We start from the raw sequence: 11,977 nt of genomic DNA on the forward strand, positions 1-11,977 counted from the left end.
ATGCTTTTGTGACCTGATCATAAAAGGCAATCAGGTTGGTCTGACATGACCTGCCCCTAATGAAACTGTGCTGGTTGCCCTTGAGCATCATCCCTGAAGCTGGCCCATCACAGATGTGCTCCTTGATGATCCTCTCAAAGAGTTTCCTTAGGATTGAGGTAAGACTGAGAGGCCTATAGTTGCCCAGGTCCTCCTTCCTCCATTTTTTTAAAGATGGGGACCACGTTGGCTATCTTCCAATCATCTGGCACCTGGCCCGAGCACCATGAGCGCTCGTAAAGCTGTGCCAAGGGCCCTGCAATAACCCCTGCTAGCTCCCTCAACACCCTGGGGTGGAGAGCATCTGGACCTGCTGATTTGAACATGTCCAGCCCCTCCAGAAGCTCTCTAACCCGGTCCTCCCCAACCTGAGGTCTGGAGGTGTTCCCTTCGAGTCCATCTTGCATCACAGTGTGGAAGTCCTGGTCCCTGCACAAGAAAACAGAGGTGAAGAATTGGTTAAAAAGGTCTGCTTTCTCCTGTGGTGCAACTACCAGATTGCCCAGAGGATCTTGCAGGGGCCCTACTCTTGCCCCCCTTCTTGTTGGGATGGTCACCCCTTGGGCCCTGAGTATAGTCTCCTTAAGGAATGACCACTCATCTTGGGCACTGAGTTCCCCTGCCCTCAAGAACCCCAGTGCCTCTTCCACTGATCTCCTCAACTCATTGAAGTTGGCCCTCTTGAAGTCTAGGGCTACCGCCTTGCTGCAGGCCCTTGACACCCTGCGCTGGATGAATTCCAGCAAGCGATGATCGTTATCACCCAGGTAGTTAAGAACTCTGTTGATAAGTCAGCTAAAATAGAATGCATTAAATCATTTTAGTTACTAAGCTTAGGCAGATGTGACTCTTACTAAAGCCATAATGAGTAAATCTAGTGAATCAGAGTACCATTGTTACATAAAGTTTTCTGACTACAGATGCAGTTCAGAATGTTTCCTGGGCTTGAGCTATGCACGCAATTTGCACTGGTTTAATTTAAAAAAAAAAAAATCTTGATTTGACAAAATAACATGTAATAGAAATCACTTAGCTCATTAAAGTGTGTTCAAATAAGAGCTTGCATTGGTTTAACAAAATCTAATAGTTTTAGCTTTAGTTGAAATAGAACGGTCTTTGAGTAATCACATCCTATGGTGTCTTCCAATAAAACCAGATTAATAAAGAAGTATCCCAGCAAGAGAAGGGGGAAACACAAGAGGCTTTCAGTCACCAGCCTTTTCAGTTGCTTTATCTGGTTTCTTCACTTCTACAGGATCTGGTAGTGCATCAGACATGAGGTTAGGCCAGTCCAGGGGCTGTTGTATAGTAGATTTCCCTCATTTGCATGTAGGCTGCTGCAGAGCCTAGAATCTTCATAGCACTCTTTGTCCTGAGCTACAGGCCTGTAACCAAATACACATGGGGACAGAACATACAAACTTTTAGGTCAGTCTTACGCTGCTCCTAGGCCACAGAAATTCTTTCCTTGCCTGCTGTAAATTCCTCACAGCTTCTAAATGCCATAGGAGTTTGTATGGCCTGGAATGTGGCCCTGTGCACTCAAAGCTGCTGTACTGGTAGATGTTGAATCTCCCTTTAATATACAGAATCATCCATATATGCATGTGTTGCATTCCAAATGTCAAGTATGTTAACTTTATTGTTTTAAAAAATAGCAGCAATGACACAAGAGTCCAGAAATACAATAGTCAAGGGACATTGGGAAGCTGACATAATAAATCCTTCAAAAATGGGATTTGGACCAATTCCATTAAAATAAGTACAGTAACAAACTACATCAGTCATACTTACCACATGCAACTAGAAAGTGGGGCAGCTGTTCTATTTTCTCTCTCAAGCATTGAGGAAAAATAATGGAAAGTGTAAGAAGAAAGAAAAAAAGAATAAGTGGGAAGAAAAGAAAGGAAGCAGATGCTACAATTCATGGAATCAGAAACTTAAAAATCTGATATTGAAAAATAGGGTCAAAGGGGTCCCCTCCCTCTGTTCACATTTTTCCCCCTTGTAGTCACTTGTACCCACAAAGTGGAGTTAAACTGCTAGGAACTGCCTTGATAGCACAAACCCTTAGGTAGAGTTCTGACATTCTTCAATGGAAGGCTTAAGATTTTCTGAAGGCATTTTTTATGGAAAAAAAATAAGTGTGCAAATCATTATTGGGACTTTGTTCATGTAAGGCTTTGTCTACACATTCATCTTAAGGAGTTGTTAACTCTAGACCCAAAAGATAATTTCAAATGAAGAGACAGCATAAACTAGATGGAATTTAACATTAAAATAACGCAAAAGTGATGTCGCTGGTTGTATGCATTTGTTTTCAGTATTTAAAGCAACAAAAACCCATACACTTTTTAAAAAATGGGCTGAAATTGCTGCAAAATTTCCACCAGAAACCCAAACAAACTAGGGACTTTAGTGCAGAATATGGGTTCAGCTTGACATGGAGTGCCCAGTGTTTTGGAAGAAAAGGTAAAGTTGCCAGTCTGGGCACTGAGAAGAGATCCAAACTGCTTCCAACTGAAGGCTCCCTATTTTAGCCTATTTTTCCAATCTGCTAAATAACTTGACTCGGCTTTCCACTATAGCATGACATCCATCTGGCAGGGATCCAAGGATAAAGGGGGGAAACAGATCTAGGAGTATCAAATAGTTTTTACCTGAGTCTCGTAAGGAGAGGTAAAAAATTTTGAAATGCTGCTTGTGTGCAGTAGACTATGAAAATATCCTCCCGTTTAAAAAAAAAAAAATTAAAAAATCTCCAAGTGAATAAATCATCATATTTATGGCTTAAGTACAAAGGACATGGAGCATCTTGATAACTTGTTAGACTTTGCTAAACTTAAACCAAGCAGTTTAAAACCCAGCATTATGTGTTGCATACACATCAGCCATCTAATCCTTTTAGAAAGTATTATTTTTGTTCTTCTCTGGACAGTGCTTCAAGATAATAGGATAAATTTTTCCAAAACTGGAAGTTGAAAAGGCACCCTTCTGTTTTTTTGTTTTTGTTTTAATGGTATCTGATTAAAATAAACGGACATTGCAACCAATTATATTTGGCAAATGGAGATAGAAAAACAAACATTCAGACTTCCTGGACAGGGAGTACTACTGGCAGACTTCCTAAGTGTGAATAATAAAGTACATGTTGTTGCATTCAGATGGGTAAAAGCTTGTTTACTGTCAATAGATGGGAGATGTCCATTTGGAATAGCTGTGGTGCACAAACATTAGAAATATGAAGCTGTGTACATAAGGTCAGCACTAAAGGCTGTTGTATTAAGCGCATTTTACCCTATGGTTACTTGCCTCCTATTTATAAATTATTTTTATACATGATTTTATTTCAATTTATGAAGGGGTTGAGAAATTAAAATGTAGAGGCACTCTGCTAGTCCAGATACCGTATATTTGTGCGTTCTATTCATATTCTCATGGAGACCTGGGTGCTTCCATGGAAGGGGATAACATAGTCTACTGATTTCTCTTTGACATACAATTATCCATTTGTGTACCAGAGGACTGCCATTTCTCCTTGAGAAATGGAGAGCCAAAGAGGAACTGAAATGAGAGAAGAAGCTTGCCACTCAGGCAAAGGGCTATAGCCCCCAAAATGGAAAGCAGATGAGGCGTTTTCTAGAATTGGGGAGGGGAGGGAATAATAGTGGGATTTTTGGCTTCGGAGAGATTGTGGCAGCAGCATTTGTCATTTTTTCCCTAGTGAGAGAAGGTATTCTGTTTATTAAGTAACTTGCAGTCAAATATATGCAGATTATATTGATATGCTGTGGCTATGGCAAAACTATGTGTAATGTGTGGTTTGTGAAATGGGTGACAGTAAAACTGTAATAAGATCTAGCAGCAGGGAATATGGCCCAGTTCTGCATTTTGCAGAGCTGCTTTCTTGGCAGAGATGTTGAGGGGCCCCACTAAGGGAATGGAAGTAACTGCAGTTCCTGTGTTTGGATGGTTACAGCTTTCTTCAATGTTGTCTTTTTAATGAAAGGGAGTTTGCTTATCATGGATTTATAGATATGTTTTTAACATGACAGGAAGGGAGGCACATGCACAAACTGCTGGATGACAGAACATGTTATAATGAGCGAGAAAGTGTCCAAATAAGGCTTATGAAAAGCTTACAACAAGATATCACAAACAGAATGACAGTGATGGAGTTTACTCTGATTTTATACAAAGCCCTTTCTAATAACAGATAGGATTGCAGTGCATCTTTCTTAGAAATTCAAGGTCAGATTCTGATTTTTATAACAGATAGTGGAGGTCTTGCAGGTCTTGGATTTTTTTTTAAATTACTATGGATTTCTTTGTCTTCATGAAGAATAAGAACAGTATTGCATTCTCAAATGTAAGTGCCCAATCTGTTGTTGAAACCATGGGACAAACTGACCTTTGTTAAACCAATGCAAACTCACTGCCTTCAGTAGCAAAAAATGGTTTTTGTGTTGGGTTTTTATTTGGGAAGTGGGAGAGGGGGTTCGTTTGAAAACATTGGGATGCAGGAAAAAACTATGTATTCTTTGCCTGGTTGGCATTAGATGGGCGTAGAGCAGCAATTATAGCATAAACTGGTAGTACCCCCCTGCTTACCATTTCCTTCATAGAAGCGCTCATACTTCTGTTCTTGCAGCAGAGGACTTTGAGGGGTAATCGCCATCACTTAGCAAAGTACTGTTTTTTCATCTGGCTACGGTCCATGTAGATTTGTTGTCACTTCCTTTCCCTGCTTTGTAAAGCCACAGGGAAATGTTGGCAGCCTGTCAAAATCTCTGTTCAAAGCCAGCTGTGGTATATGCTGCAAGGGATAGGAGGCAACTGCTGGGCCTACACCATGTAAATCTCTAGATTCAGCACATCCCCACCAGTCCTTCTGTGCCCTTGGAGGAGGAGCTCTTGGAGGCTGGGGAGGGGGTGTACTGAGGTTCCACACAGCCCCAAGCATGTGGGTGATTGACAGGTGGCACCATAGGAGGCCAGCCTGTAATTCTGCCCAGCACTGCCTTCCCCTCATCTAGCCTCAACACCTGGACGCTGGCTTCAGAAAGCCAGCTTTCTTCCTGTCTCTGCAGCAGAAAGCAATTTTCTCTTTCTTTTGGGAACACTGTTAATTCTGTAACTTAAATATCAGTAGCCTGTATGCTGCAGTGTTGAGGAGTCATGCCTCATAACCTGGTGATGACGGCAGGGGTAGGGCAGATGGCACCTACAGTTGCATATAATGAAATGTTTCTTTAAGGGAAAAAACCCCTAGGCAATAACATGCAATCAGGAAATGCCAGATTTATGATTTTTTGTGCAATCTTAATTTGGCTGCGTTCTGCAGAGGCCTTATGATGCTGTCTTTAATTATATGGGTCACACGCTATTTCTTTCTGCAGGTTCCCACCTCAGTACGGTGCACAGAATGGACATACAAGGAGCAGACAGAATTAAGGTTGAACTAGCATCCATAAATCTGGCATTCTGAGGACTTGGCTTTGCTATACAAATAATACGGGTGGGGGTAAGCTTGGCTATACAGTGTGAGCAAAAATGGCAGCTTTACTGACCTTCCAGTATTCTTGCTGAAACTAGGGTACATCCCATAGTAACTATGTAAAATTTTCTGTCATCTTCCTATATGGTAATCCAACTGGGATGTGTAAATCAATTCAGCATTGTTGGAGAGACTGCTGTTTCCCTGCTCTGAGAAAATTGTGGTTGTGGCACGCAATAAGTGGCATCCTGCTGACCGAGGAGTGTTGTCTTCAGCCTCAGCTTGCTGGTTTTATTAAGTAGTCTGCTCTACAAGCTGGCATCAAAGCAGAATTATCTATATTACATGGCCATGTTTCCATCCAACAGCAGAACTTCAAAATCTGAAGCCTAATCTGAGTCATGTAACTGAGGCTGGTTTGATGGACATTTGACAGTGGAAGATGCACAGCTTTCCTATCTAAGATCATCAGCAGCTGGTTTTAATATAATTTAAGAAAACAGCAATAAAGGGGTTTTTTCATGCAAATGCTACCAAATGATTCCAAAGTCAAATAACATTTTAACAGCAATTCTGTTTAAAATCTATTACCCAGTGCATAGCTTTTATGGATGACAGGATCAGGGGTTGGGAGGAAGATATTTCTTTCCTGTAACATGTAACATTTTCACTTTCCTTTTTTTTTCTCTCAGGAGAAACAGCAGGAAGACAGCAGGTCCCCACATCCCCACCAGCCTCTGAAAACAGCAGTGCAGCACATAGTATTGGCAGCACACAAAGCACCCCCTGTTCCAGCAGCAGTACAGCCTAACCCAGGGGGAGTAGAAGGCCAAGGAGCGGCATAGGAGGGCAGAGGTTCAAAGGGACTGTTTGTTGACACTAGCTTTCCAATGTTGAAAGGATTAATTTGGTTTCTTTTGAAAAATTAGGAGGGATTTCTCTATAGAAGAAAATCACCTGATTTTCTGGATAAATAGTCTTTGGACCTTTCTACAACACATTATGCTACATGTGACAAAGCTACTAGTTCTACAGTACTGCAGCCTGTTAAAAGGGTCTGCAGGCTCTCAATGTGAAATACATGCCAGTTTGAAAAATGCTGCTTTGTCTATAAAATAACAAGTTTGAATTCCTAAACCTTCTCACTGACACAAGGTGTTTTCAAAGGGATTTCAACAATGGGAGGAGAAAGGAGATTTTAGGTCAGAATAAGAAAGTTTCAAGCTCAGATCTGTTTGGTTAAAACATTTTATTACTTCAGCTACATTTATCCACTTCCAAGCAGCTTCTCATTTTGCTGAGCTTGACATGCTACAGCATATTAACCGCTTTCATGCCATGTGTGCAGCTTCAGGTTTGTGCGTTTCAGATGTTTGTTTAATATGTGTTACTTTTATAATACACCCTAAAACAACATTCCCTTTCTTGTTAGCTAGGCCAAACGGTCTACAATTTTTTTATCCATTCTATCCATACACACACATACAAATACTCAAGAAAAATAATGTCCTAATGCACTAATGTAAATGTGTGTGTATGTGCAATGTCTTAAAGCAACTGTCTGTATACTAAAGTATACAGGATCTTTCTTAACCTAGCATGGTTATTTTTTAGATTGGGAAAATTTATCTCTGTGTGTCCCACTCTACCCATGAAAATGTTTTTAAATATTTATAACTGGCTTTTTAGGTGTTATACATTTCAAGAATTTATTTACATAAAAGCGTATAAAAAAAATAAGAGGGTAGGTTCTGTATTCTTCGTGGCCCACATTTCCATTAACACCACTGATTGTTCTGAACACACAAAGAATACATTTGAGCCAACTCTTTGTGTACATGTATACAAACAAAACTACTTTTTTAAGATGACAGTCCACAGTGGTTTGTGTCAAACTGCTAATTAGTCATATGAACATTGCAATTGGATATTCCCAAAGTAGCACTGGAATGTTAAAAGGACAAACAGGTACTAATTTTCACAGTGTTTTTTTAGTATCATTGCCATACCCTAGCCTTAAAATAGATGCCAGATTAAAAGAAAGATTTAATGTGAAATTCTTTGACAAATATGGTGTCACTTTGCAACTGTCATATGTTCTACTGATTCCTCCACAGATAAAAATTGAATGCTATCCTCCTTTCAGAGGATATGAGTAACTGCCACTAACTTCAGTGGGGGCTACTGGTGTCTGGCAGTAGGAGAGTAGGATGCTACTACAGGTACCAGGTTTCTATTGCTAATTTTACACTTATGCCTTGTATACAATTCATGTGCCAATGAATGGTCATCCTGTAGAATGAGTACAAAATGTGCAATAGAGAGAAACACTCAGGATCCGATAGCAAAATGTTGTCCTTAATTTTTTTTTAAACACATTTGGCCCTGATCCTGCAAACTCTTTTGCCCATGAGCCTCTATATGCACATGGACCACTTCAAAGACTTAAGCATGTGCTTACCTTACATGGTATAGGTGGTTTCGGCCTGGGTGTGATGTGACACATCTGCAAAAAGGTTTTGCAATATCAAGTCCATGAGGAGTCCTTTGGAGTTCAATGGGACCTTTGTTTATCTGACTAAAGTGACTCATGTGTAGAGTGTTTGCAGGATTGGTTCTCTTCTGAGGTGTCAGGAGAACAAATATGCTACCTGTGTGTTTGCAAATAATGCGCTTTGCCTAATCTTCAGCAGAATGTATTGTGTAAGCATATTCTATATGTAAAATCTTTAAAGATGTCTTCAAAGAAGACAAGAGTCTTTAAGTCAATCATAGTTATATTTTACTACATTAAATTTGTGTATAAAGATATATTTAAATGTTTTACATAAATGTATGTTACTCTATATTAAATGTTTATTTCAGTTACTGTGAATTTTACATTTTTGTAAATTCTTTTTCCTGTTTTAATCCTTTCCTTCTCAGATTTTTTAAAGAAAGTAGAGAGTCTCATAGGAAGTATTAGAAAATTCTGTTGTTGGGATGGACAGGTTTAAAACCCTTTTGTGTAAGATAGCTAATTGTATATTTCTGAGAGAGAAACATGCTGCATTATCAATGACTTTATCAATAATTTACTCTAATTTTAAAATAATTTACAGATTTATATTTTAGACTGACAAACTAAAAAAATGCAATGTATAAAAATGAGTAGCTGATTTTTTTAGACTTGTATTCAAGATGCAGTTTAAATTAATGGACAGATTTTGTACTTAATGTTTAATTAAGAATATGTTGAGCAATCTGAGCTAATGAAAAGTTTCCACAGGTAGTTTTAGAGGACTGAACAGCCATTTCTATAACCAAAATAAAAACAACCCCCCCCCCACAATAAAACAAAAACCAGCAAAAAAAAAAAAAGGCCTGGGGTTTTCCCAGTTAATAGCTTTATTATAAGAATGTACAGTACCTTGCAGCAACTGTTCAGACTGTTGCAATTCAGAATACAGCTACAAATGTAAGCTCTACTTTTATAACAACCATTTGTATTTACTAAAAGTTTCCTTAAATGCATTTGGTGTTGCATAGCATTTGAATGTTTAACTGCAAAGCCACTGATTCTTATGTTCATCATGCATCTGATCCTACCATCCTTACTCAACAGGGTTATACATCTACCTTGTGTCACTTACTCTCATTAGGCCTTCAAAATTGAGGCTTATAATGGACACAGTTGATATTGGACCTATGCATAGAAGTAAATTTCCAAGTAAACCAGCTGACTCCAAAGGGACTTCTTGTGTGGAAGGATGGCAGGATTGGGCTTTAACAGACAGTTTCTAACTGCAAACGCTATTATTGAAATACTTAAACTAAAAGTAGACTGCTTCTGTGTTTTATATACTATCTAATCACTAGCTTTAATTGTTACAGTTTTTGGTGTTGGACAGCTGTTGTGTTACTGTTTGAAGAATTCAGAACTTTCTGTGTTGGGCTATTTCTGTAGCATTTGCCAGATGGAGGAGGGCTTTGCAAAAGGTCTCGAGATGATAATGATGATGATTGTAAAATTTATTTTTTCCTTTTGTTTTGTGTAATGTATGTACCAACCCTTCTGTAATGTATATCTACCTCATGCTTCACAAGAAGAGTGTACTGCTGGGTTTGCCACCAGCACTTTCTGTGAGGTGACTATTCTGCTCTGTGTTTTTTTTAGTCAAACATGGGGGTGTTCATTAAACCAGTTGACTTTTAGCTATCATGTTCCTACCGGTTCCAAAATCCATCACTTTTTTAATACTTAAAAACTGAAAAAAACATTAACCAAATCTCATCCAGATTTTTTTTCAGTCAACCAATGGGAGAAATGAACCCATTAATTCCTGTGGCCAGTTTGAACACCCCTTTTGTATTCAATTCTGTGTTCAGTATTTCAAAAGACTTTTGGAAATGCTTAGTTGTACAGTTTTGATAACCACAATGTCACGTCATCCTACTCTCTGTGCATAATAAAAGTTATACAAATTATTCATAAATATTGTGGTGTATCTTTTTAAATGGAACAGGAAGCACTAAACACTGACAAAGCACATGGGCTAAAATGTGCATTATGAGGCATATATTTAGTTTCCATAAGCTTCAATAGGAGCAGAATGTGTGAAAGGAGAATGCAAAACTCTGTCATCCTTATTTATTTTGTCCTTCCAATCCTCTTCTGAAGTTGTCCCTTGCCTTTGCAGGTTTACCAGTAGCATGCTCAAATAGCAGTGGCACAAATTTGTGCTGGGGTTTTGTGCCTCAGCACGTGTGCCTGAACATGCATTTTGGTGTGGTGAAAATTGTACCACTTGGGGCAAACTGACCCTGCCCAGATCCTCCTGGATCTTCAGCCAGGGGGAGCTAGAGGCTGGGGCCAGCACTTGTGCAGTATAAAAAGCTCCCCTGGGGAGCAGTTCAAGGAGCTTCTGAGGCCTAGCCTGTTGGTATCTGGGGATACTAGCCCCTTGTGCCAGCTGGACTGCTGATGCAGCCCTAACCTAGTGGCCTCAGCACCTCTATCTGGCAGTAGGGGCTGCTGCCTGACTATGTCCTCCTGCCACCTGCAACAGCATCCACCCCCTTGGACCTGCGGCCCCATGGCTGCATGCCTGCCAGACCCAGATGGGAACCACATGGGCACCTGGGCTGTGGTATGGGCACAGCCTACTATAGCAGAGTCTCCTGCACCTCTGGGCCAACTACCAGTGGTCTGTTGCTGCACAGCTGGCCTTTGTGCAGCACTGCTGTCATGTCTTTTGGTGCCCCCACTCTACCATCTGGACAGTTATTGCCAGGGAGATGTGCTTGGTGTAGTGGCTCACTTTGAACTGTCAAAGCCTGTCCTCCTGACCCCAAATGGCTGGGAGGTCAGCCACCTCATCTGCCTTCCACTTGGGCCCCTGGTGCTGGCCCTGGACAGGCTCCTCTGCCCGGTTCCTACCACTAGCCTCACCAGCAGGGATCCTGGTGTTGCCCATCTAAAAATTGTAAATTCTCTGATTAAACCCCTCCCCCTACAAATTCTCTCATTAAAATATCCAAAATCCATGTTCTTCCATGATTAAAATGAAATGCCACTATAGACAGATTAGTTGGGCAATGTTTTATTGAGATATTTACAATTTTAAAGCAATCTAGAAGCCTACCAGTGCCTCTATCATCATCCATAAAATGAATTCTAAGTATCTATACACTTTGGCATTTGCTTTTAGTTTTTTTATCATAGAAAAATCAGAGCTGCCCTTACCCCTTTCACTCACCAGAATGTTGGGCACTGAGCAGCACTCAGGTGTCAGTGTCCCCCCTGCCCATGCCCTTGTCCCTCACTCTCAACCCACAGCCCCACCAGTGCTCCTCACTTCTGACCTGCAGCCCCTGCCTGCACCCACTAGCTCCCTCCTGGCAGCAGCTCCCTCCTGGCACCAGTTCATGAGTCCAGCTGCAGCTGTCCCACCTGCTGCTTTGTGTCTCTGAGCAGTGCCAGCCCTTACAGTTCTGCTCTGTGCACCTATGCCCAGGCCCCAGCAATTCCCATGCTGTTCCTGGGAAAACTTCAATTGGGCCTCGGACTGGGCTGACCAAGCCCCTTCCATTCTAAGCTGGCCTCCCCTTGTACAGGCTCTAGGGGGACAGCGGGGCTCTAAGCCCTGCTCTGGCAGCCTCTCCTACCTGGAGCACTCCCCCATCCCCAAACCCCATCTCTTTCTCTCTCACATACACACACAGCCCTGCTGCCACTTACCCCTTCTCCCACCCCATCACACCCTCCAAGTGGTTCCTGGGACCAGGAGCCCCTCCACCCCCAGCTGGAGCCACATATCCCAGCACTGGTGTGGGCACAGGGCAAGGCTGAAGTGTGGCAGTTGCCTCTGCAGCTGTGGCTCCTGTCAACAAGTCTTGTCCCATCTGGCAGCTGGGCAGGCAGGGTGTGAGATCTGTGGGGGGGAGGCTTGAAGGGAGGAG

General features: G+C 41.3%; 1 protein-coding gene and 1 long non-coding RNA gene across 6 annotated transcripts in view; one reads left to right on the forward strand and one right to left on the reverse strand.

The window, feature by feature from the left end:
• The window catches only part of TGFBR3 (transforming growth factor beta receptor 3), a 190,857-nt gene extending 182,004 nt beyond the window's left edge, over positions 1-8,853 (forward strand). For 4 of the 5 annotated variants that reach the window (XM_019531117.1, XM_019531116.1, XM_019531119.1 and 1 more), the window contains 2 exons: positions 5,439-5,494; positions 6,229-8,853. In XM_019531117.1, the coding sequence (XP_019386662.1) occupies positions 5,439-5,494; positions 6,229-6,381 (209 nt within the window). In that variant the 3' untranslated portion in view covers positions 6,382-8,853. The remainder of the gene's footprint in view (positions 1-5,438; positions 5,495-6,228) is intronic. The other variant, XM_019531121.1, reaches the window with a different exon arrangement.
• LOC109307297 lies at positions 841-5,432 on the reverse strand. Its single transcript, XR_002100224.1, has 2 exons — positions 2,700-5,432; positions 841-1,424 (listed from the first exon to the last, which is right to left on the reverse strand). It is a non-coding gene; the product is annotated as an uncharacterized LOC109307297 (long non-coding RNA).
• Positions 8,854-11,977: the final 3,124 nt, after the last annotated feature.

Source organism: Crocodylus porosus, unplaced genomic scaffold (assembly GCF_001723895.1).
Source record: "Crocodylus porosus isolate Cpor-Errol unplaced genomic scaffold, CroPor_comp1, whole genome shotgun sequence".
Classification (NCBI taxonomy): Eukaryota; Metazoa; Chordata; order Crocodylia; family Crocodylidae; genus Crocodylus; species Crocodylus porosus.